A 26,684-nucleotide genomic window follows, 5' to 3' on the forward strand; every position below is an offset into this window, starting at 1 on the left:
GTACCAGGCTTGTTCTCCCCAGGGGAGTCTCTGACACACTGTAACCAAATGCACTGCTTCAGGTAGAATAAACAAACAGGTTTATTAACTATAAAGGTAGATTTAAGTGATTATAAATCAAAGCATAACAGGTCAGATTTGGTCAAATGAAATAAAAGCAAAACGCATTCTAAGCTGATCTTAACACTTTCAATGTCCTTACAGACTTAGATGCTTCTCACCACAGACTGGCTACTCTTCAGCCAGGCTCTCCCCTTTGATCAGCTCTTCAGTCGTTTGATGGTGGTGGTGTCTGTAGATGTAGGTGGAAGAGAGAGAGAGCATGGCAAAATGTCTCTCCCTTTTATCATGTCCTTTCTTTCCGCTTGGTTTTGCCCCCACCCTCCCACCCTTTCAGAGTCAGATGAGCATTACCTCATCGCAGTCCCAAACTGACCAAAGGAAAGGGGTGACTCCCTCGAGGGTCTAACAGATTCTTTTGTTGCTGCCTAAGCCAGTGTCCATTGTTCCTGTGAGGCTGGGCTGGGTTTGTCCCATCCATGCCCTGATGAGGTGTGAACTGCCCCTCTGCTCTTGGAGAATTTTTGCATGGGCTTGCTTTAAGCCATGAGGATACATTTTCAGCCTCATAACTATATACATGAAATTATAAACCTCACTATAACATTACGGTAACAATTACCATAACATCATTATAACAACAATATTCAGTGCATCACGAGCCTTCCGAAGGCACCCAACAGGACAAACTTGGCATTGGATACCACACAGTCATTTTATAAAGATGAACATGGGGGTGCAGGGTGTTCCCCCAAGGTACAGAGCGTCACCGAGTATACTACACTAATGCAGCACTATTACACTGAAATTTGTGCACCAATGAAGGAACAGCATTTTGTACATTGAGTGTGTGGCGTTCCTTGATTTCACACTTGCCAAAGGTCAAAGTTGTTTCTGAAATTGCGCCTCATGCCATGGCTGGAAATGCAGTTGCCCAATTTGTGCACTTAAGTATACATGCAATCTTGCGGTTGTTAATTTCAGGAGAAAGATTTTCGGAAGTTTGGCCCAGTGTATTGTAATAGGAGTATAGAATCATAGAATAACAGAGTTGGAAGGGACCTCTGGAGGCCATCTAGTCCAACCCCCTGCCCAGAGCAGGACCAATCCCAACTAAATCATCCCAGCCAGGGCCAGAGTAAATAGGGGGTGTGCCTGGACTACCAGCTGCTTTTTGTAACTCATGTTAATGTTTGTTGTCTTGATCTGATGAACTTGATAGGCTTCAGCATGAAAATCCAGAGCTTTGATTTCTAGAAAGTATTCTAGGGGTTATTTTAACAATAGTAGCTGCGCTTTGATGTCTTTGATGGGGTGGGGAATTTAATCTCTCACAGTTCCACGTTCACAGCAATATACAATATTACCTGTAGTGCCCATTTCCTGAAACAATTTTAGTTAAAAAAAAAAAAAGTATAATGTAAGGGTTTTTTTTTTCCCTACTGGGCCAAAAAGTGTGTAAATACAAAAAGATTCCGCTTGGCTTCCTGCACTATGATAGAGCACATCACGGGTGTTTTGTGAACTGAAATATATGACAGGTTAGATCTGAAAAATGTCGCAAACATAATCAAAGACTGCAACGCGCTAATGAAAAAAACCTGGTGTTCCATCTGTGTTCTTGTGTATGCTTGAACAGTGGAGTAGATTTCAGGTTGGCTTTAAAAGCTAATGAATTGTAAAATAATTATTACTGACCTTTTTGATACCACAATAGCACCTAGGTGCCTGGAACCCTCTTGTGCTGTACAAATACATAGTAAGAGACAGTCCCCGCCCTGATGAGTTTGCCATCTAAATAGACAGGAGAGATCTAGGGTGGGAGAAAGAAGGGGATGGGGATTTAGGGCACAGAGAGAAGTGATTTGCCCAAGGTCCCACAGGGAGAGTCTGTGCCAGAACTGGAATCAGCACCCAGGAACTCCTTCCTCCTGGTTCTGTGCTCATCCCAGTCCAGTTTCAAAAGCAAGAGGAAATTTCTTTTGTTTGTCATCGCATTTATGCTGGGGCGGGGGCGTAAAAGAGACTGTTACTGGTATGATTGTAATGTGCAGCTCTTTCTGGAGATGCTCCCATATGCTCCAGCATCCCGCCTGGAATTTCCAGTTGCTATAGTAACAGAATGCATTTTGTTAAATATCACACCATTGAATTGTTTTGTTGTTCACTGTCAAGGAAACTGGCACTTTTCTCTGATTTTCTGGGCAGGGGTGAAATGGAAGCAAAGGGGAGAGGAAAATGAAAGTTCTGATTCTCCTTTCTGATTCTTTGTCTTTTACCCCAGTGTAACTCCATAAAGTCAGTGGAATTACTCCTGGTCTGCACCTGTGTGCAAGAGGAGAACCAGGTTCTGATTCTCTGATCCATGTCATGTTGAGATGCAAATTTCTTTACTGGAGGCAATGATTTCATTTTTGATCCTCAAGAGTAAAAAACAAAAACCATTTACATGATTGGAGCCTTGCTCATTGTTAGCCCGTGTCGTCAGACACTCTTAACACTGGTACCCCATCCTCCCTCCTTGCTTTCCTCCTACTCTTTTCACCCTGTTTCAAATTAGACTGTAATCTCTTTGGGGCTGGGACAATGTCTCCATAAGTGATTGTCCAACTCGGAGCATGGCAGGGCTCAGCTCTGATCTGAGTTGGGGCCCTTGGGGGCTGCTGCGATAGAAATAAGGGGTCATATTCTCCAGATGATGTAAATCAGCATATTTCCATTGAAGTTACACAAGCTAGGATCTGACCCAAAAATATTGAGCTCCACTGAATTCAATGTGGAGTTACCCCCAGGGTGAATTTTGGCCCTGCAACTTTCCACCTGTTGTTGAAGGTGCAAGATGGAAATTGGGCTAAATTCTTCACTGGTGGAACTTCACTGAACTCAGCTCAGTGGAGTGACATTAGGGATGGCTTTGGCCATATAAGCTGTGTTTAGCCTGAAGTTCACCAAGGGGAAGACGGTCGGCTGTTTGGACATCTCCACAGCCACATTTCTCTTTGACAGCACTTACCTTCGCAACGAGTTTGCACTTCCCGCAGAGACAACATGGAAGGCGTAGAGAGGGAAGAGAAAGTCCTTCCAAGGTTTGAAAGAATGAATCAGCTCCTCTCATGGGCAAAGAAAAAAACTGTTGCAGGGAAGGCAGAGCTGGGAACTTACGCAGAGAGACAAAATGGTACAGGAATGAGGAAAAATTACAGCACCCATTACTAGAGCTGGACCTGAACCGGAGCAAAGGAGTCAAACACACCAAGACCTAGCTGGAACTGAGATCAGGACGCAGAAGCAAATTTCCAAGCTGTTCCGTCCCTATCATGGGCTGAACCAACTATGAGACTTGGGAAATTTCCCACCTGGTTGCCAACCCTACAGCTCAGGTCTAGCTGTCCTTGGTCCTGCTGAAATCTCCTTCAATTCCCCCCAGACAGGCATCCCATTGTGATGTCACCTCAAGTGAATAGATTGTGTGAGGTCACATGCAGATGATGAGGAATATTGTGGTCACCTCTAGGCAGAGGGAATTGTTGCCTTTAGCTAGAATATGGTGTGGGGAGGTTGCCCCTCGGTATATGCCGCAGCCTCGCCTCTTTGATCATGAACAAGGAGCATCAAGTTAGAATGGGATTAAAATGCTGTTCCTTACCCTCTGGCTTCTAACTGCCCTAATGAGGAGCACACATACAGGTAGGTGGATCATAAACCTTGAGCACTGTCCTCAGTGGGAGCCTGGTTCTGCCCTCGTGTTATAACTCCATCTGCTCTGCACCAGCGTGAGTGAGCGGAGAATTAGGCACTGCCTCGTAGGCTGTCAGTGCGTTAGCGTCATTCTCCAGCCTCAGCCAGAAACAGCATTTCAGCTGCATGTGTGCAGTCTAGGACATCTGTGTTCACAGCCCTAATAGGTGCAATAACTGAGCAGTTTCCATAGGCACAATGAGACAGCGAAGAAAAGACCACTGGGTCCGAAGTCTGACTTTATAGCCCAGGGGTGGCCAACCTGTGGCTCCGGAGCCACATCTGGTTCTTCGGAGGTTAATGTGTGGCTCGTTGTCTAGGCACCGACTCCGGGGCTGGAGCTACAGGCGCCAACTTTCCAAAGTGCCTGGGGCTGCTCACGGCTCAACCCCTGGCTCTGCCCTAGGCCCCAGCCCCACTCCACTATTTCCCCCAAGGCCCCAGCCCCTTCCCCTGAGTCTGCTGCGCCCTTGCTCCTCCGCCCCAGCCTCCTGCACACCACAAAACAGCTGATCACGGCAGATGGGAGGCGCAGGGATGGAGGGTTAGGTGCTGATCGGCAGTGTTGCTGGCGGGTGGGAGACACTGGGGGCAAGTGGGGAGCTGCTGATGTGTTACTGTGGCTCTTTGGCAATGCACACTGGTATATTCTGGCTCCTTCTCAGGCTCAGGTTGGCCACCCCTGTAATAGCATTTGAAGACAACTGACTTTTTTGGGGTGGGGGGAGAGTTCAGGGTGTTTTTTAAACTATGTGTAATCGTATGTATAGCTGTGAGTTACTTTAACCAATTACCCACCTCAAGGTGAGGGTTTACATCTAGGTGAACGTGTGAGCGTTCAGCCCCAAGAATGATTGCAGTAGACAGGTTATCAGCAGAAGGGGGACCCCTTGGGGCACAACCAGGACAACAGCGTTCTCTTTTATTACTTTTATTAGCCAGGCGAACATCAATCCATGCACTGCAGTCTGGTAAAGGAGAGCGAGCCCAATACAGAATGCATAGTATTGGCATTATTCACACCATTGCAAATATCCTGTCTCTTTAAAAAGGCTGAATCAAACCCCAGGATCCAAATCCTCTCCCCTACTGCTTTTAACTTTGGGGTGCTTGAAATCCCAATCGAAAGGTTGTTTCTTGTGCCCACCTCTAAAGACCCAAAGTGATTCTGTCCCCTCCAAGTTAGGTGTGTCACTGCAGAAGATAAACCCTGGGCTTTATTGCCCTCTTACATGATGTAAGTGAGGAAAAACTCCACTGAGGCCAAGAGAGAGACAACAGTGTAGAACTGGTGTGAACATAGAATGGGGCCCCTGCGGGTGGTTGTATCTGTTTTGCAGGGTGATTTTAAGTGACTTGTATCCAGACACACACACACACACAGAGTGCACTGCCTTTTGTTTTTAGAATGTGGCCTCAGACCCTCTTACAAACCATCCACGCTGAAAGAGTCAAAGACCGTAGGAGGCATGGCTGCCACGTCCAGTGAGTTCCCCTGGCAAGTGAGCATCCAGACCAAAGAGAAGCATTTTTGCAGCGGGTCGATTATAAGCAGCTGGTGGATTTTATCTGCGGCACATTGTTTCACAAATGAACTGTGAGTACTGGGGGACTGGGGGGACAGGGAATCCTTCTCATTGCAGCTGTTGTGTAGAAGCAACACCAGGCAGGGAGCAGTCCTCAAATAAGGTGAGTCAGCCACGTTAGCTAGGGACAGACAAGGAAATAAGTTTATGCCACATAGAAACTTTCCACACCTCCAGCCCTCACCCCCCTCCAGCTCCATGATGTAGGGATGGAGAAGAGCCTCACTGCACAACCAGACCACATCTCTGACCACGCTGACCTCATGTTAATCAACCATGAAGCCTTTGCTACTCTGGGTGAGCATCCTTACCTTCTGGCTGCTCTAAGAGGGCAACTATTATTAGGCCAGATTCACCCCTTTCCTGCAACGTATCAAGCTAGGTAATAATAATAGGACGGTGTAAATTACACCCCCTCCCTCCATCAAAAGCAAGGGAGATTGCAGTGAGCGCATTAGCCAGCGGGTGGCGTTTCAGGGGTCAGGGACATTTCATATAAAGGAAGTGGAGGGGAGAGAAGAATCCATCCTCTCCCTTGTCCCCTGATCTGGTCTGGTGAGGACACATTTCCCAGTCCCACTTTGGAGGCCGGGGATGAAGAGTCTGCCTCAACCACCGCCTCTCGTCTTCTGGGAGGAGGAAGAAGCAGGTCTCTTGGTGCGTCTCACTTTATCCAAATAGGGAGGAGAAAAAGACACCAGGGTGGGATTCGGAGAAACACAAGTACCCTGGCCTCAAATACCAGTGAAGCGGCCGAGTAGTGGCCCTGTGCGCATCCCTACTTTTTTCATTATCAACTCTTGCCAATAGGACGAGCTAGTGTGCTTTAGCTCCACCCACCACAAATCCCATCACCCCTGTTAGAGTAACAGTGCTCCTCAATAGCCCTTTGTGCTTGTAAAGCCCCTTCCATCCAAGGATCTCAAAGCACTTTATGAGCCAACTATCATTCTCAGTTTACAGGTAGGGAAAGGGACATTCAGGAACTGGCCCGAGGTCATAAAGGAAATCGGTGGTAGAGCTGCCTGTAGACCTCCTTGCTCCCAACCCCCTGTTTTCACTGTTAGCTCTGCTGTCTTCCTGCAGCCTGCCTGGCTTCCACACAAGGTGCATGATGTGCGGTCCTGGGCAAAAACTTTGCACGAAAGTTAGGACGCCTTCCCAATGGAAGTGTCTTTGCCCTTTGGTGAGAAATCAAACATGGCTCTGCTCTTGCACCAACAAAAACCAGAACAATGGTGTTTACTCAAAAATGGTTCCTTTTCGGTGGAAAAGGTGCAAATAACTGCACACAGATTAGGAGTGTGCTAGGCGCTGCACAAAGATAGTGAGAGGTAGTCCTTGCCCCGAAGTACGTCCAACCAGATGGACAAAACAAAGGGTAAGAGGGAAATAGAGGCATAAAAAAGGGGCTGCTCCTGGCCTAAGTTCATACAGTAGGTCAGGAGAACGGATGGTCCAATGGTTAGGTGCTAACCTGGGACTTGGGAGACTGAGGTTTACTTCCCTTTTCTGCCACAACTTCCTCTGGGACCTTGAGTAAGTCACGCAATACCTGGTCCTGCTGTACTACAGTCAATGAGCACAAGACCTGCCCCTTAGTCGCTCTGTGCCTTGTTTACCCATCTGTGTACTGGGGATGCCAGCACGTCCTGTCCTCACCAGGGTGTTGTGAGGATAAATCTATTACAGATTGTGAGGTGCTCTGATACCATGGTGATGGGGGCCAGACGATACACATCTAGTGACAGAACCTGAAACATTTTGAGCAAAACTAAGCCCATTTTCGAACAAGGGTGAATTACTCCCTTTCTCCACAAGTACTTCCAAAGAAATCAGTCTGGCTCCGCCTGGAATAAGGTGCTACTCCCTGTGAGGGAGGGAGGCAGAATCCAGCCTTTTGTGAAAATGGTTTTGCAATGCTGCCAGTGCTAGCGATGAGGATGGGTTTCCACCCACGGCCTCTATGGCTATCCCAACCCTGCGATGTGCAGCGTGCTCTGAGCTCCCTCTCCGAAGGAGGGTCCCCCCACCTTTGCAGAAGGACTTTGCTCCCCTTGTTCACGCTTTGACTCCATTTCGTTACTAAGTCCACCAGATCTTTACATAGCCTTTGGGGCAACTGACTTGGAAAGCCATGAAGTAGAGAAGAAAAAGCTGGACAGGCTGATTCTGCATGAGCACTTTGATAGCACGAACATGGACAACGACGTAGCCTTGATCCTGCTCGACTCACCGATAGAGTTCAGTGAACAGAAACTGCCCATCTGCTTGCCCTTCATTCGTGACCTTCAGACATGGAAGGGCTGCTGGGTTGCTGGTTGGGGAGCCACGGTTGCAGGTACTGTACTGTGGGGCGGGCGGTAGGGGGCTATTTGCCTATGAAGTCTGCATTCACTTACTTTCAAATAACCCCCCTACAGCAAAACAGGGGAGGGGTATATATAGCCCAGGCAAGAAGCTGGGGTTTCAGCAAGCCTGCAGCTGCCATTCCTCTCAGTGGGGCAAGGCCCAAACCAAATATACATGACCTAGGGGGCACCCACAGGCCCTGTAAGTTTGGGAGGGAGGCTGTGATGGCAGCCTGCTCTCCCTGCTGCTAGAGATAGCAAGGTAGGTGTGTCAGGAGGAGTGGGGGAGGGAGGAGATGAAGGTGAAAGGTGCTAGGCACCCAGCCTGACCCTTACAAAGAGCAGCCCCCTCCCCAATTTATGATGCCCAGGTTCCTTCACATACAGCAGCTCCCCTCAGTCTGAGGCAGCCCCCTCCCCGCCTCCAACATGAGACACCTCCCACCTTGAAAAGATAGTACCAACTGGAGACCACGAAGGCCCCAATTTTCAGTCCCAAAAGCTAGACACACAACAGATTTGGCTGAGATGCAGGTAAATCTGGGCCTAAATTGTGAGCTGTGGTTCGTAATGAAGGGGAGTTGAGAGCTAGGACCATTCTGGGTGAAAATATGTTCACCGGCTGATTGTTCCCGTGGATTCCAGCCTCTTCACTCCTCTTCAGCTGGAGGGACCAATTTAGGCGGTGTCACGGAGTCACTGGGGCAATGCTCTGGAATTACTCCATACGAAGCCAGCCAGCACTCTGCGGGAGCCTCTTCTCTCTAAACATACCGTCTCCAGGGCAAGACGCTTACACAGCTTCGACCTTCCTGGATCTGACCTCGGAGCATTCAGCATCCCCTTCCATATCGTGTGCTTCCCGCAGCAAGTCTGCCCAGGCTGGGCTCCTGGAGAAGCCAGGGAGCCCTGCACCCCAACTCCGCAGTCAGATGTGACTCTCAGCCAGCCGGTAAAACAGAAGGTTTTTTAGTCAACAGGACCACAGCGTAGGACAGAACTTGTTAGCGCAGAAGTCAGTGACTTTCAGCCAAGTCCATCTTGAGGGGGAGGGGAGCCCAGAGCCAAGGCTCTGGTCCTCCCCCTGCGCCCCAAGCCAGCCGAGACTGACTTGCTTCCAGCTGCCTGGCCCCTGTCCTGCCCTTACTACTCCTCCAGCCTTTGCCTTGCTTCCCAGGCCAAGAGTCACCTGGTTGCATCCCCCTCCTGGGTCTCAGGTTATGAAGGGGTGGCCGTAGCATCCATGCAGGCAGCTGGAGCAGCCCCTGCAAAAGTCACACACCCTTATTCCCACCACCTAGACGTTGGTGCAATACACAGGGAAACTGAGGCATGCACCGCATTCATGCAAAACAGTAAGACTCACATAGTCTCACGTACAATGTAACAAGGGAAAATCCCCACTACGTCACAGGCGGACAGGATAAAACTGTGAAATGGCCCAGTTTACTCTCTGGTGAAATCCCACTGAAGTAAGAGAAGCCACACCAGGACCGAATTTGGCCCAGTATTCCTAGCTCAGCTAAACTGTGCTGAAGAGAGATCATGAGTAAATCTTTGAGACTTACTCAAGAAAGGAGACCATTTGAGTAGGATGGTACCAACAACCCAGGGTGTATAACAGCCCCACACTCTACTTGAGCCTATTGTCTCAGCCACGTCTTCTCTCTGAACTCCCTCTTTGTGTAGTAGAGGGGCTGTATTTTCCTTGCTATCCCTTTTGCCCCCATAAACCATATGATCCTATTTTACTTTGCTGCCTCTGTGGTAACAGCAGCGGACAAGCAGAAAGGCCGAGCATGAGAGCAGACAAATGTTGGCCACGTGGGGGGGTTTTCTGGGTGTTGGTTCCCAGAAAGTAGTAAATAGAAGGGGTGATTTCCCTGGGGGTTATTCAGTGTTTGTTTCTGGGCGTAGGGGCTTCCTCGATGTTTTGTTCTTGTGTCCACGTGTTTCCTCAGCAGCGAGTCTTTAATAAGCTGCCTCGCAAAATGGCCAGAGGGGGGCAGTGTTTTCAGCCTCGTATCTCCTAGTCGGGTGCTAGTCAGCCTCTGTACAGCCTGGCTGGCAAAATGCCGCGTTAGCTGAGCTCCCATATGGACGCTGAGCTCACCCTGGGGTCCGTGAAGAAGCTGAAGTTACAATGGTCTAGGAGGCGCTCCCTTGAACACATCAGTGTAGGAAGCTTGCTGGGGAGAACTCCTAGTGCCCAGCACTTTGGGTGCGGCCAGTGGTACTGCCACCTATAGGTCAGCCTGGGGAGGCTGGTGTAACTTTGGAGAGTCCCTTGGAAGCGGAAATTATTCCAGGAGCTGTTTTGGCCCCAAGATCAGCCCGGAATCAGAAGGACACCAGGCTGGTATCAAACCACTTTGCCCACCCCTCCCACAGGGATGCAAGGTTTGTCTTGGAAGAAGCACTGTAGATGCTGAGCTGTGATCAGGGCCATGTTAGTACCTAAAGAGACCCAGGTTCCTCACTGCACAGGGACTCAAGGGGGATAATCTCCTCTGTTCAGGGACCGCGGGGTCTGGCTCACCCCCAGTGCAAACTACGGCAGCTCTAGGGGGTGCCCTCATTGTGCTTCCCTCTGCTATAGCCTCTCTGAGGCTTTCAGCAGCAGGGGATCAGCATGGGGCAGGTCCAACTGCCCCAGCAGCCTCTCCATCCTCACCCCACCTCCACTCCACCTCCAGCCTACCACACAAACAGCCCCCTGCACTGGGAGGTGGCACAAGGTTGAGGGTGGGGGTGTTCAGTGCCAAGAAGCATACACTGGGGAGCCTTGTAGCCACTTTGCATCTAATGGCCACAGCGTAGTGGTGACCCCCAGCAAAATTCTCTCCTCAGTCCGGTTTGACACTGGTGTCACTCCATTGACTTCAGCTCTGATTTACCACACCATCAGTGAGAGCTGAATCAGACCCTTCCATCATACACAATCCACCGCAGAGGCACAAACATCTCCCAGGTCAAATTCAGGGCTACACACTGCCCCTCGGCAACACTGAGTCCATGTGTTGTGTGGGGAGGGGAGGAGGGATTCACAGGCTGTGGGCCAATTTTGGGCCCAGCTTTAACTTTAACCAGGTACTTATGAGATCTCCCAGCATGCACTTGGGAAGGGCTAATTAGGAGGGGCACGTGTCTCCTGCCCTGTGTGAGTCCCTTACAGTTGACATGCCTCCCACTGTGACACCTTCAAAGGGCCTTTCTCTTCCTTTGCTCCTGATGGGTTCTGAAGGGGAATGTGGTTTAAAGGAATGTACTTTTCTTGTAGCCATGAATATTTCAGGCCTTTTCATGGCTCCATAGGAATTTGGTGCATGCAAACACTTTCTGGTTTCTTTGTGAAAAGGGAAACGACCAGTTTGCTAACATGGATTTCAAGTCTATTTGCCACTTAGTAAGAGAAAAAGGTGATGAGTCCTTCAAGGTCTTGGAGATGCTCCAAAGGCACCAAAGGACAAGCAGGGCTGATGTCTAGACCTTGATCGTCTCTTGTTCAGAGAACATATTGACCATTCAATTTACTTTGCTATTTTGTGATTCTGTGACCTGCCACTTAGCCCCATGGTGAGTCCAACAATAGATTCTAGATGCTGAGCTGGGGCTTAGCGACCAGTCAAGTGCAATTCATTGCAGAACATCACAAAGAAGAAAAGAGGGTACTGGCCCTCTAAGGGCCAAAAGAGGCTTTCCTCAGCCTAAGTCCAGAGTTGAACTGTGGCTTGTTTCAGCCTTACCACACCAGAATTTCCTCATGGCCAGTTCGCAGCCAGCCACAGGATTCTACCCAACCATCACCCGTTTTTTCTAGGGTTACATCGTTACCGCAGCTGGCCCAGGCCTGTTACTCTGGAGATCCCTAGTCTCAGAAAAGGCAGTTGTGGTTTTCCTTCAGATCAGAGGCAGAAGTTCAACACCCTCCCTGCCAACTTCTAGACAGCCTCAATAGACCCTGCCACAGGATCATGTGCTTACGCCTGCTCTTCTCAAATTAGCCTTACAGTCAATAACAATAATGAGCACTTATAAAAGCTTGGCCTCAAACGTCTTTGTAGAAGAGGATGGATTTTGGTTTGTTTCTCCTTCATCCCTGTTTAACTCAAGTGCAATACAATCTGTTGTCTCTTATACTTGGCTTGTAAGTTCCTCGAGGCAGGGACAGTCAATTTGTTCTGTGTTTGTACAGCACCTAGCACAGTGCAGTCCTGGCCCACAACCGGGGCTCCAAGGCACTACAAATAACTAAAGAAGAAGACAAAGAACAAGAAAGGATCTTTGTAAAAAGTTCAGCATTTCTGCCCTTTCCACCGAGTGGTGAGAAATCTCCTGTTCCAGGTCACTGGTCCTCCAAGACGTTCTCCAGCAAAAACAGGAAAAATTGGTGTTCCTAAGAAAAAAGACAAGCAGAATTAGCTACTAAGAAGGCAAAGCACAAGTGCCATTGGTTTGTGGTTTCACCCACGAATCCCTAGACTGAATTGACAACAGAGAGTGAAATGTCAGCTCCCCAGAGATCCTCAGGGCTGGGAAACTTTGGAAGGGTGGCTTGGGGAAGCTGTCCTCCCTGTTTTATAATGAAAGGGTGAAATTCACACCTGTGGGGCTTAAGGCTTGTGCTGCACCCTCTACACATGAGTGAATTTCACTCTACGCATCCCTGTATTCACACCCTACACACTATTGTAACAATCTTTGTACACACTAGGCCTTGTGAGATATAATTTGAAAATGAATAGCTCACTGATCATTACTATTCTTGTGTGCTGTCTGCATGCAGGGGGTACTGAGAGTTATGAATAGCTCCTGGACAGGTCAGGGAACTAAAGTGTGCGCAAACAAGGTGTGTCAGGGGTGTTGTTACACGGGTCTGTCCTACCAAGAAATGTGTATTTATCTCAAGTTACATAGAAAGAGCGTAAACAGACCCATCAAGCTAAGGAGTGTGGAGAAGAGACAGCATGACTACACCCCAGCAGGGAAGAGACTCTTTCTCTGAGCTACAAAGGCAGAGCGGGCTGAACCTCAAGTGATAAGCAACTGATTGTATAAAATATTACTGTCTTATCAGGGTGTATATATAGAGTGAGATCTTTTCAGCAAGCTAATGACACACTGGTGATTAATATCACTGTGAAATGTACATATTAACACTATGTGAGGAATTATGAATACTCACTGATACTATGTTTGATAGTGTGTGGTCAAACCAAGGAAGGAGCAATTCTCACCCAGACAGGACGGGGACAGCTATTTACCTGTCTCCTGTGTGAATTAAGCATGGCAGAATCAAAACAATGGAAGCCCAGTTTACATGCAGGGGAAGCCTACAGCATGGGAAGAACAGCATGAGGCCAGCTTCCCAGTGGACACAGCAAGCTGAGCACACAGGAGAGCTTCCTGCCTCCTGCAGCAAGGCATTGAACTTTGGGAGATATAAGGGAGGACGGAAACCACCTTTGACATCCATCAAGGGAACAGAGAGCTCTTGCAAGCCGAGAAAGATGGATCCTTACACCAAGGGGGGAAGGGTTGAAAACTCTGGAACTGAATATAGGTGAGAAACCTGCTTAGGCAAAGATCTTTCACCTAGGAAGACAAGGGAAGCCAGCGTCACGTATTCTTGTGGAAGGTCCTGACTGAGGGAAAGTCAGCCCTGGCTGGGAAGAAGGAAGATTGGTGAAAGAAACTACCTGTATCTTCCTAGATCAAGACGTAGCCTTTTAGATGCTTGTTTTCACTTGTATTTGCTTGTAACCCTTTCTAACTTGATTCCTTTTATTTAGCATCACTTAACGTATTGTGTTTTATTTTACTACAAACCAGCTTAGTGTGGTGTTTAAGGAAAAGGGTGTATTCACCCCAGTTAAGTTAATAAGCTGTGATGTGTTTTTGTTTCTTTAAATGAACAAATGAACCATACTATTTCCCTGACCTGTCCAGGAGCAGGCTGGACATTGCAGAGCACAAGGTTTGGGGTAAATTCAGGACTTGCAGTGTGTTGGGGTCACCTTGCTGGTTGTAACCCAGGCTGGTGGAAGTCAAAGTGGGGCTGTAGACAGGCTGCTGGGGTCAGAGCTGCTGAACCAGGGCTGTCTACACACAGACACTCAGGGTGTGACCTGCATGCTGGGAGGCTGGCTGGGAGCATCCCAGGCAGTGAGTTACAGCAGTAAAGCTTTGTGAGGGTTACAGGGCAGGTGGTGAAACAACCCCTCACCGGTCTGGACTGCATTCCCACACGTGAAACACACAAAGAGGGGACTTCATTCTCCAGGACTGTCATGCTTTGCAGTTACAGTTTCTTGGGTAGGGACCTCACCTGTCTCTCTCAGCTGGAGGTCAAAGAGGCTTGCGGTTGTCGGGAGCTCTAAATTCAGTAATTTTGCAGCTGAGTAACCTACTGGGCTGAACTCACTATTCTTCTAAGTCAATGGAGATTTGCTAGGCATTCATTTGCCTCCCTGATTGCCCGTTCTGCTCCCTGCGTTGCTTTATTTGTCTAATTGGTACTTATAGCCCTTGCTTCCTCTTCGGAGCAGTGCTATCTAGATAACCCTCCTGTACACTGCTGCTTGTTAAAGGGCATAGAAGGGGCTGCTCATGTGGGTGCTTATCACCTCCAGGGACTTCTGCTGCAGTGATTGCCTCTGCACCCCCTCTGCAGGGCTGGGGTTGGAGACCCACAGTCTAGCCTGAGGGTCGATATGCCGTGGCTCTGATCCAACTCCAGATATGTGAATTATATGGTTTTAGATTGTTCCTTAACCACCCATAACCCCTACACACTCTCTCTCTCTCTCTCCTCCCTTTCTCCGGCTAGGGGACAAGACAACATTAACCAAGAGGCTAAAGAAAATGGAGATGAAGCTGATCAGCAAGAAGCAGTGCTCCGAGTGGGTCCCGGAGCTAACGGAGAACACACTGTGTGCTGGCTCCGCGGAAGGAGGGAAGGATGCCTGCCAGGTAAAGTAAGCAGGCCACTGTGCTGCTGACGTCAGCAGAAAGAAATCACAATGGAAGCTGATTTGCTATGGGAATGAACATTGATCCCTTCCGCAGCTCCCTGGGGTTGCTAATGTTTCACCGCATGTGTTCAGGGCATGAAACTCCAAAGAGTGCAGCCAAGGAACTGGCAGAATATCTTGTTGCCTCGTTAAAAAGGGATATTGAAGAGGACAGCAGGGTGCGGGGCTTCCTGGGTGAGCAGGTGCTCGCAGTGCTGTGGAAACAGCCTGCTCAGTTCCACGGAGGACACTGCACCTTGCATTGCTCGTAAGCAACCCCCCATCTGTCACTCCAGGAGCAGAACTCATGGAGCTGTTTTCATCCTCCTCAGCTAAAAGGACAGGTGGACTTGATGCAGGGTGTTGGAAGGGGCATGGACAACCAAAAGGAGGAAAAAATGAGATGATCTCAGACTACCCCTTCCCAGAACTATATATTACATGGGGAGGAGTAGCTTGGACGGCTCAGGGGACTGGGAAGGTGAGATGGAGCCTGTTGTATCAAAGCAGCCGGCTCAAACCAAAAGTAGGTACAGACCAAGAGTTGTTACTATCTGCTGGCTGGTTGGTGACTGATGTGACAAGGAGTGTGGTGGTCTCAGGCCCTGTTAGTATGCCAGTATATCTATATGCCAGCAGAGCCCCTAGTGTAGACGCAGCATATGCTGGCAGAAGGAGTTCTCCTTCTGGCATATATACACAACCTGCCTGAACAAGGTTAGCTTTGCTGACAAAAGTACTCTTGGGTCGGCATAGCTGCATCTACGTCGGGAGCTTTGGTGGCGTAGCTGATTCGGCCAAGGGGAGGTGCTTTTTTCTTGTTGTTGGTTTCTGAGCAAGTCTAAACTTGGCAGTGGAGACCCGGCCGCAGTCCAATTCCCATAGACAGGACGTGTCGGTCTCTTATTGTGATACAGAAAACCAGCGTATGAGGCGTGAGTGGAGAATTGGCTTCTGCACCAGTGGTAACAAATGGAGAACGCCTCTCCCTCTCCTACGGTCAATGCTGCAGAAGACATACGTGTGTATAAATCCCAGAAGGGTGTAAACGCCAAGGGCTGGGGATTGGTTAGGTTTGTCCGCAGAGGAGGGAGGGAGTGGGGAAGGAGGGTAAGAGCAGAAGAAACGGGAAGAAATTCAATAAAGGAGAGTTCAAGCTGAATATCAGCAACCCTTCCTAATTGGGAGGTGGGTCCAGCTCTGAGCGCACAAGGCTTTGACACCACAAAAACACCAGCAGAACTGGCAGCAATTAGACAGCCTCCCCCGCCCTCTTGATGGCTATCCCAGTTAGAGGTATCAAGGCTGAAGGAGCCTTGGAGGCTGGACGACTCTGCCATCCGTAGAAGCAATGCTTCCAGCTCAGGACTGAGTCACATTGAAAGAGTCGCATGGGTCAGCTTTGCTTTGAGGAATCAGTCTTTGGAGAGACGGAGAACTGCAGTCTCCAGAGCTATTAATCTGTCAGCTTTCACCTACATGAAATTCCTTTCAAATTTTTGAAAAGAAAACTGCCATGGAGTAGCATTAATATAATTAAATAATGCCCTTGTCTATTCTTGCCATAAATTGCGCGTTTGATTTATGCTATTGCAACAGCTAGACTATCCGTACCAGCATAATGAATCTCATGTAGCCAAAAAGTTGACTGGGTCTTTATTTTGATCTATAACATGCTAGAGTACAGTGAGAAATGAGGAAGTAATGTGGAACTGAACAGAAAGGGCCTGCGTACAAGAAAATGTTCCCCATGCCCTGAATCATAGAATAGCAGGGTTGGAAGGGACCTCAGGAGGTCATCTAGTCCAACCCCCTGCTCAAAGCAGGACCAATCCCCAATTAAATCATCCCAGCCAGGGCTTTGTCAAGTCTGATCTTAAAAATATCTAAGGAAGGAGATTCCAGCACCTCCTAGGTAACCCATTGCCATGCTTCACCACCCTCATGTGTGTGAAATGCCGGGAGTCTCGAGATTAACATGAGCCCAATGTTCCAGCTACTGTCCATCTTCAGCGCAAGCTTGACAAGTTACTAATATGGCTTGGCCAGGGAGAAATGTGTTGTAGCTTGAAATTGTGGGAAAATCCTAGGCGAGGAACTAGAGCTGGTGGCAAAAAATCCGATGAAATGCTTTTAAATTGGAATTTGCCAATTTGTCCAAAATGAAATGTTTTGCAGAGGTGGTTCAGTTTCGATGAAGTTTTCCTGCCAACTGGCCTGTCTGGCTGGTAAGCTAGTGGGGAGATGAGAGCCTGGAATCTCTGGGAACCCGAGCCCCTAGACTCATGGCTTCTCTGCACCTTGGGTTCCCAGGGCTTCTAAGGTCCCTGGCTCCAGGGCAGCCCAGGAGGCAGAGTGCCCCAGAGGCAAGGCTCCATTCTCTTTTGTGGAAAATTTTGAAATATCGAAATCTTCTGCCAAATGGAATTGCCTTTCTCTGCTCCGCTCTAGAAAGAACCTAAACCAGGACGCGGAAAGCAGCACCGCAGTAACATGGATTGGCCCCTGTCCAAACAGGGGTAGGAATTCATTAATCTGGAATTTGTGTTTAAACCTGTTTTTATTCTTTGAACCCCAGTACGGATGGGGCCTAGTAAACTTAGAGCAGGGAGGAGGGGAAAGGATGTTATTTCATGGACACATTCTCAATGTCATGAAAGGGTTCTGAGTGCTGTCCAGGTGCACCGTAGGGAAGCACTCTAACCTGTCTCATTTAGAGATGGTCTGGATCCAAAATCCTGGATCCAAACACCTCCACACATTGGGGATGTTCAGGTCCGGATATACCTACTGCTGACATAACATAGCCACATAGGTGCAGCACAGGAAATGGTACACTTCTCTGTCTGCCTCCCCCAATGTTGTATGCCACTGCACCCCCCTGGATGGATAATCCCAAGTGTGTACCACCCTGGCTCTCCATCTTGTGTTACAACATAATAGTACTTACGCATCACAGGCCGATTTGTTACTAGTCATCACTGTCATGAATGTGGACGTTTTAAGGAGGAGGCCTCCGTGAATGCTAATACAAATGCTTTACACTACTGACTGCTAGAAAGTGTATGTGACTGTAACAGGTTTTGTTGGGGCAAACTATAGAGAATCTCATCTGTTATGCCGTGACAGAAGCATAACTATTTTGTGGGTTATTGATGGTGTCTCTATAATATTCCAGGGAATATTCAGTAGTGAATGTCCCAGCTCTTTTTACCTTTAAAAAAATCAATTCAATTAAACAAATCTATTGAACGCCAGCTACTTAAAGGTTCTTTAGATGTCTACAGAATGGCTTTGAATGAATGCTAATAGAATCGGTAGTTGACTGGCTCTATTTAGCCGTAAATACTAGGCTGATCAAGGTACACATACACTTCAGAACAGGCTGTACAGATTTCCTGTGTAGTTCATATGTGCTCCTTTTCTCCCATGACCCCTGAATCACATATAGGGTTTAGTTCCTTGTTTTCTTAAGCACCTTTTGTTAGATTCTGAAGCAAAGAAAATGATTAGGGGGCTGGGGCACATGAGTTACGAGGAGAGGCTGAGGAAACTGGGCTTATTTAGTCTGCAGAAGAGAAGAGTGAGGGGGGATTTGATAGCAGCCTTCAACTACCTGAAAGGGGGTTCCAAAGAGGATGGAGCTTGGCTGTTCTCAGTGGTGGCAGATGACAGAACAAGGAGCAATGGTCTCAAGTTACAGTGAGGGAGGTCTAGGTTGGATATTAGGAAAAACTATTTCACTAGGAGGGTGGTGAAGCACTGGAATGCCATTACCTAGGGAGGTGGTGGAATCTGCATCCTTAGAGGTTTTTAAGGCCTAGCTTGATAAAGCCCTGGCCGGGATGATTTAGTTGGTGTTGGTCCTGTTTGGAGCAGGAGGTTGGACTAGATGACCTCCTTTTAACCGTGAGGGTAATTAACCAGTGGAATAACTTACTAAGGGTTGGGGTGGATTCTCCATCATTGGAAATTTTCAAATCAAGGCTGGAGGTTTGTTCTGAAAGATCAGCTCTTGCTCAAACAGGAATTAATTCGGGGAAGTCAGATAAGAGGCATGTTATGCAGGTCAGACTAGATGATCCAAACGATCCCTCTGGCCTTGGAATCTACCTACTCTCAAGCGCTTCCACAGCCCTTTTCATTGTTAGATACTAAAGCACTCAAAGATGAGCTCTTTCTCCAAATGTTCTCTGTGAAATCTAGTCTAGGAGCTTACACGATCTTCATCACTGTAGCATCTGAGCAGTGCTTACTTTATAATGAAAGAGGTATTGGGATTCAAGCAATTAGGTGCCGGGACTCAAGCAATGTTTTTACATTCATAACTGATGCAGCACACCCAGAAGTGCCAAGCCTAGAGGTGCCGGGGCTCAGCCCTGGCAAGCCCTGGCACAAATTAAGCACTGCCTCTGAGCACCTTGTGGTCACTAATGGATTTTGTCCTTACAACGTCCCTGTGAGTAGAGCAGTGCTATTATCCCCATTGTATAGATGGGGAATTCAGATTCATCTACATGGTAGATGAAGCGACTTGTCCAGGCTGTCAAAGGGAGCTTGTGGCTGAGCCAGGAACCCCAATCGCATGAGCCCCAGGCTAGTGCCCTAACCACTAGATCAATCCTTCCTGCCCACATGTTACAAAATATCATTTGTGTGGCAGGTTCGATTTCCCCTTTCCAACTTTCCCTAGAGATGATGCATTCAGAAACAAAATTATTTGTGACAGTCATCCGTTCACAAAAGCCTTTACCTCCCTCCCTGCCAATGGCAAATGCCATTGCTTCGCATGCTGGTCTTAGTCGATGTGTAGACCAACCCAGAAACGAAACCAGCTATGACTTGAAAAGGCTGTGTATTCACCCAACAAGCAGCCAGTGGGTTGTTCTCCCACCTAAAAAGACATCTGAATGTGTTTCTTTGGATAAATTACAATGTTGCCGGCATAAATAAAAATAAGGGGGAATGTGACTTGGGGCCTCATGGAAGCCCATTGACCTCATTGGACAAAGGAGATAATAGTTGGATGCCTCCAAGAAGTAAGGTGCCTTTTTAAGGGCCGTTTCTGCCAAAACTCAAAATTATTTACCAGCAACTATGCCATCCCCATCTCCTTTTCGAATGGGAGGATTCACACGGAGTGCATGAATTAAGCATGAGATCTGATTTAATGTGGTTGTTTTTACCCATCCGTAAGCTGGAATGCAGAGCACTTGAAGCAAAGAGGCTATTTTTAGCTAACTCAGTGCCCTGGGACTGGATGCTTTAACTAATTAGCAGCAGCAAATGCCTGGTGTGTATTGCTGACCGACGTTACTCCACAGCAGGCTGGAAGCTGAAAGTTCCCATGGAGCTGGGTTTGGTATGGTCAGAGATGTCACGAAAAATGCTGGTGGAATTAGTCCCGTTGCAGTGGGCCTGGTTTGGGGACAGTGTTCTGCTCAGCAGCACTCTGTGCTTCTCACACCCATAAGAATGGTGCACCTTGGGACAGATGTTTAAAGAGATTTAGGCACCTAAAGAGGCAGATAGGTGCCTAGTGGGATTTTCAAAAGCCCCAAGGTGGAGGGTCTTGGAACCGTAGGCATTTAGGCCTTTTGAAAATCCTGCTGGGTCCCTATCTGCATCTTAGGTGCCTAGATGCCTTTCAAAATCTGGTACCTTGAGGCTCTTCCACTGGGAAAGGGATTAGAGGTAGGATTTGCAGGAAGGAGGCAAGGCAAAATGGATCTGCATCCATCCAGTGAGTTTGCAGGGCATTGCCTAGCTTTCTCCACCTGCAGCTTTTCAGGTGCCTGTCTCTGCTGCTGATGTATCAGGCACTGCAGCCAGCTCTCTCTCTCCTTAGCTAAGCCCTGACTGAATGCATGCTGCACACCGGGCAGTGCAAAGGAAGAGACAAACATGCACCATCGTTAACTGGGGTTGTGGGGCGAAATAGCGACTGTATACAATGAAAACTTGACGAGCTGCAGCCTTGACCGTGTGATCTAGAGCTTTGAATACTGGATTCCTGGGTTTTATTCCCCATGCTGCCATTGACTCACTAGTTTGTATAAACCAGATCACTTCTCTGCTTCTGTTTCCCCAGCTATAAAAGAGGGACCTACCCCACTAAGCTGTGTCAAGCAGTTCTGATGGTCTCTTGTAAAAAACCCTTCATAAGTGTAAGCCATTGTTAGCAGGCAGCCTCTGCGAATATACAGCAGCTTGTAAATTACACCCACGCTATGAGCTTTGTTTTTCATACTGCAGTTAGGATGCACGACATGCAGCCTCATTGCTACAGCATAAGGCATGTGGGGCCTGATCCTGTGTCTGCTGAAGTCGCTAGCAAAGTACCCATTGATTTCAAAGAGTGTGGGCCTTAGAAGAGGTATGTTCAAATGGGACGTTGTGCCTATGGCTAGTAAGAGTGCGTGAGTCAGAGGTCTTTGCAAGGAGAGCATCAGTATGACCCATTGAACTATATGGTTAAAATGGGGACAAGGTCCGTCTTTGGCTTCTGTGTTTGTGTAGTGCCCAGCTCAGATGGGACCCTGGTCCGTGACTGAGGCTCCAAAGTGCTACTGCAAATGAATATTAATAAATAATACTCATGATGAGTTTATGCAACATTTCCTCCACATTTAGCAGTATTTTTCCCTGCAGTTAAAAGGCACCAGGAAAAAATATATATATAAACACCCTGTGGGCCTGAACGCTGCATCGGTTGAAGCCAAAAGGATCTCTGCTATAGATTTCGGTGGGAGCCGCAAGCCCATTTCCTTGCTCATTAGTGAATCCAAGGCAGCCGTTCTGGGGAGCTGCATGGATGGAGGAGGCTGTATGTGCCGTCATCAGAGACACTTTTCAAACGGGGATGAAAGTGAGAGACAGCATTGCCCAGGAAAGCCTTCGCTTTGCTCTGGAAACGTGTTTAGATTGCATGCCTTACATGCCACATCAATTATTGGAGACAAGAAAGTAAAATGGTGGGGCTGGTGAGAGAGATATGTCTGGAATATTTACAGCACCGCCTTGAAAGCACTTAGACTGAAATGAAGTCGTCTGAAATTTACAAGAGAGAGGCTGTAGCTTCCCGAGTGCTTTTTGATCAGTACAGCATGTTGGTTCACTCTCTCTTACACAGGGGGGCCTGGCTACATTTGTACTTATAGATCATACAGGAAACTCAACAAATCATTCTCTTTCACGCCACACCAGCAAATGCAGGCACCTGCCTTTTCAGTGTGTCAGTAATGCAGGGTGGAGGTTTGTGTTCATCAGCTGGTCTCCTCTGTAAATGGGAGCTTGGTCTCCGTGCCCTTCGGTGGGTTACAGAAAGGTTTGATGGGATTGATTGTTCATAGTTTGCTAATGAGCTGCTGAAATGTCATCTCAACCCCCACCCCCACCAGCCATGACCGGCACCTAGCTGGCCGCCTCCTTCAGTGGTGGATTAGCCAATGGGCCGACTGGGCCCCTACCCAGGGGCCCCGGACAATTGGGGGGGGCATTAAAAATGGGCACCCCAACCTGGCCCCCAGCAGAAACGCTGGGCAAGCAGGGCGGGGGAAGGAGCGCTGGGTGGGTGGGGTGTGGGAAGCCCCAGGGCCCAGACCCCCGCTGTGTCCCCTGGACTGGAGGAGCTCTCGCTCCCTGCCACGGCCTCGGGGCTGGGGGAGCGCTCACCCCCCGCTCCGGCCCTGGGACCGTGGTGGTGGTGGGAGATAGAGCTTCTTCAGTCTTGGGGCCACAGTGAGGAGGGGGGCAGAAAGGAGCAAATGGGTTGCCTGGCACCAGTGGGGGTGGAATGGGGCAGGACCGTGGGTAGAACAGGGGTGGGGGCCACAGGGAGAAGGGTAAGAATGGGGTGGGGCCTTGGGTGGGTCCACAGGTGGAAGGGGCAGAACCACACGCAGGCAGAAGGGGTGGGGAGGGGCCCCCACTTGCTCTGGCCCAGGGCCCCACAAAACCTTAATCTGCCTCTGGCTGCATTAGTAGTCTCTGTGGAAGGGCCAAGCATTGAATGGTCTCTCCCATACACTGAGCTACCCTCTCTCTCTCTCTCTCTCTCTCCTAGAGGTTGTCTTTTAAGGTTAAAGCACATTGATGGGGTGGTGTGGCGGTAGCTTGCATTGCTACTGCCCATGATCCTTGACCAGCATCCTGATCTTACACTGAGAAAGCACCTTCCCTGCTGAATTGCTCCAGGGGGATCTCACAGAGGTGGGCCTGCTCTGTGAAATGTTCACCCTCGGAAGGGCTCTGTGTTTGATTTTCCCCATTCAGGCCCAGCCCTGGCTTAACTCTGGGATCCAGCTGCTGTAAAAGATGCTGTTCATCATCCCTTTGTGCTCTCTTTGTAACCCCTAGGGAGACCACGGGGGACCTTTGGTTTGCACCTATGGAGACGTCATGAAGTGGTTCGCACTTGGCATAGTCAGCTGGGGAGAAGGCTGCGGGGAAAAACAGCATCCCGGAATGTACACCTTCATTTTCAACTACTTGGAGTGGATCCAGGCAGAGACATCCAGGGAAGGGAAGCCTTTTATCCCCGAAGGGCTGGATAACATCACAATTTCCAAGCGGCTTCGCTCCGGCGCTAGGAAGCAGCCTGCATCTCCTGCTTCTTCACTCCTTTTGTTTTTCTATTTTACTGTTTTGCTAGTGATGATTTTCAAATCATACTAAAAATCAATTTCACCATCCTGATTCTCCTCTCCTTTATAGAAATCTTCATAACAACACCTATCTCTTACAAAGACACTTCTTCAGTAGATCTCAAAGCACTTAGAATATCAGGGTTGGAAGGGACATCAGGAGGTCACCTAGTCCAACCCCCTGCTCAAAGCAGGGCCAATCCTGAGTTTTTGCCCCAGATCCCTAAATGGCCCCCTCAAGGATTGAACTCACAACCCTGGGTTTAGCAGGCCAAAGCTCAAACCACTGAGCTATCCCTCCCTGTCCCCACGCCTTTACAATCTTTAATGGATTTAACCTCACTACAGCCCTGGTGGGGAACTGAGGCATCAGGAGGCTAAGTTACTTGCTTAATGTCAGACAGGGAGTGCGGAGGAGCTGGGAATTACTAGTTACCAATATGCTTTTGTGTGGGATCATCCAGTGAAGCTCCATATTAATGATATGAGCTAATGCCAATGTGATGGATGATCGATTAGAGATACAGCAGAGAGACCGTCAGAGACTAAATCAATGAACACAGAAAATCTGGAAAACAGAAGTCCTGACCCTTTCAAAAGTCAGCACTTCCCAAACAGTTGCATCAGAAACAAGCAGTTATTTCCTAGTCTAAGTACAGTTCCAGGAAATACAGGGGTATCTGAGATATCATTGCAGGAAAAGTTGCTGGTAAATAGTCTTTCAATTGCAGCCACTGAAGATGCTTTGAAATTTCAAATTTGGCCTATGACTAACCACCGTCATTGCTTTTGAATGTTGGGCTTAGTTGGGACAAGGTGCTAGAGAAAAAATTAAGGTAGCAGAGAACTTTCTGCGATTTGCCCATTAGTCACCGTATAAAGAAGGCATCCGTTATGGTAATTAGACAAAGTGCTAATATCGATACAGAGTCCTTCTAAACAGGAGGTATTTTTTTTTTAAAAAAAGATAGTTACTAACTGCAGGTTCAAAGAAAGAGCTCAAACAACAAAGCTTGAATTCCAGCTTTGTCTCCTTTGTTTACCAGGGATTACACCGTGTTGGGAATTCTGTGCCGCACAGAGAGACATCTAGTGGCTGAATAAACTACTTCAAGTAAACAGATCATAGCACAAAGGAAGGCAAAAGTGAATAGCATTTTATTTATATTAAGGGATCTCTCCTGAGCGCATTTACATTCGCTCAGTGAAACAAATGAGAATTAAAGGTGCTCAGTGTAAGCTGACAGACCACGGTCATCATCAGGCAGGATTGAATTTAAGATCTCTGGAGCTTAGTGCATGAGTCTCTACTGCATGACCTCTCTCTTGCTCTCTCTTGTGTCTCGGTGCCACTAGATAGGACAGAACACCACACCCTAGAGGTGTGTGGGTTAAATCAGCACATGACCGGAGGCATTCAGAACCCTCACACAATCTGTCCCTTTCCTCTCCACTAGGCATGTTGCCAAATGATTTCTGGGCCTTTCAATTCTGAGACCTTTCTTAGATTCTCTTGAGCTATCTTGAAAGAGAATGCTTAGTCATGCAGTAATGGCTGTTCAATATCCCACCCTGTGCAACACTATAAAAGCCCAAGGACTTACAGCAATGATAAAACTCTGCAATAGGATTATGGGAAGCAAATTGGTTTTAATTACCTGGGTGCTTTCTGGCTAGCTAGCAGAGCAGCCTTGTAAATGAGAATTAATTCATCCACCTTAAGCTAATGCAAACCCATCTTGGCATAAGAGTCAGACTTTATTTTGTGTGTCATCTGCAGGGAAAATAATGCCTAATTATTATTAGTACTGAGTAACGCTTATGAAAATTGCTCTACATTAATTTCACATGGCTGGCTGGCTAATGGATTCACAAGGGCCTTGTAACACTGTATAAAAAGACTAATAGACACTAAAAACAAGGGGAACACATTACTCTAACAGCTATTCGTACGCGATGGTGTCCACTAGCATTAATACCTGTATTTATTTTGCCTCCCATTAATAATATATCAGCCAATTATAGAAGCTGTAGCAATGGTTGGCTGTCAAGCAATGTTTCCTAATGCTGCAGTCTAATCAGCTGTGGAATTGTTTCCCCAGGGGAAATGATGGAAGGCTTATCACTTGTGTCATTGCTATGGAGAGGTTGCATAAAGTGCTAATCTATAGCACGCTGCATGGAAGAATCCTGTGTTTACAGGGAGACATTGGCTAACCTTGTAGATCTTTCCAACTCTAACATCTACAATTCTATGAGACTATAAGAACAGGGAAGGATGTAAAGCAGTATGAGCCAGTGTTTAGAGCAGGACCCTTGGAAACAGCAAATCAAGGTTCTAATCCCGGCTTTGATGCCAAGTCATCGAGAGACCTTGGGAAAGTCACATCAACTCCCAGTGCCTTGGTTTCCCTATTTGTAAAGTGGAGATGATAATACTCATCCCCTTGGCAATGCATGTTAAACTCCACAGATGAAAATGGCTTTTTAAGTAGTAAGTCGTGGTGTCTTTTCTCAGTCTATGATATCACAGGGCTCACCATTAGCAACAGATATGGCTGAGTTACCACAGATTTCCCTTACGGTTAGAGCAGGGAATACCTGGGGTATCTCAGATAGCTCTGGGTGGTAAGTAGAACTGATTGAAAAAATTGCGACAGAAAAGTTCCATGGGAAAATGCAATGTTGTCAAAAAATGTTCCATGGATTTTTTTTTTTTTTTACTGATTTGAAATAGAATGGAGTATTTCATTTTGACCCTATTTCATTCTTTTAGAACGTTTTGCCTTCTAATTAATTTTAGTATCAGATTAATACATGTAATATTGCTATCTATAGATTATAATCTTCTGCGTACATATTATTGTATGTTGGCATTATCAAACTGAAATGTTTTGATAAGGTCAGTTTGATGTTTCTGATGTAATGTTTCAGAATTTCCACTCCACGCAATTGTTCAAGATTTTGAGTTCTCATCACAGTTTGGTCGAAAGGATGTTCCCTTTGAAATTGGTTTTTCCCGACCAGCTCTAAAACGTTAACAAATGCTGATTTTTCTTTCTTGGTCACTGCAGGTGAAATATTAAGATGGCCAATTAAATCACTCCACAGTGCTACCAGCACACCTGAGTTCTAAGTAGATTCAAAGTCTGCGGGGGAGGGAGAGTCAGACCCAGCGTTTTGGTTTGGACCCATGTTTACCAGGGTTGCATGCCAAGAGCCAGATCATGTGTTGTCCACACAGGCAGAGCTGTCCCTAGGGGACAGTGAATCGGGGTGATTGCTGGGGGC

The 26,684-nt window shown here is 47.7% G+C and overlaps 1 protein-coding gene across 1 annotated transcript; it reads left to right on the top strand.

Annotated features, from left to right (window-relative positions):
• Nucleotides 1–2,679: 2,679 nt before the first annotated feature.
• Nucleotides 2,680–25,937, top strand: LOC141984387 (serine protease 55-like). Its single transcript, XM_074947422.1, has 5 exons — nucleotides 2,680–3,747; nucleotides 5,206–5,395; nucleotides 7,475–7,725; nucleotides 14,565–14,707; nucleotides 23,107–25,937. The coding sequence occupies exons 1-5, from the start codon at nucleotides 3,693–3,695 to the stop codon at nucleotides 23,422–23,424; spliced, it is 957 nt and encodes a 318-aa protein (XP_074803523.1). The 5' UTR covers nucleotides 2,680–3,692; the 3' UTR covers nucleotides 23,425–25,937.
• Nucleotides 25,938–26,684: the final 747 nt, after the last annotated feature.

Source organism: Natator depressus, chromosome 3, assembly GCF_965152275.1.
Source record: "Natator depressus isolate rNatDep1 chromosome 3, rNatDep2.hap1, whole genome shotgun sequence".
NCBI lineage: Eukaryota > Metazoa > Chordata > Testudines > Cheloniidae > Natator > Natator depressus.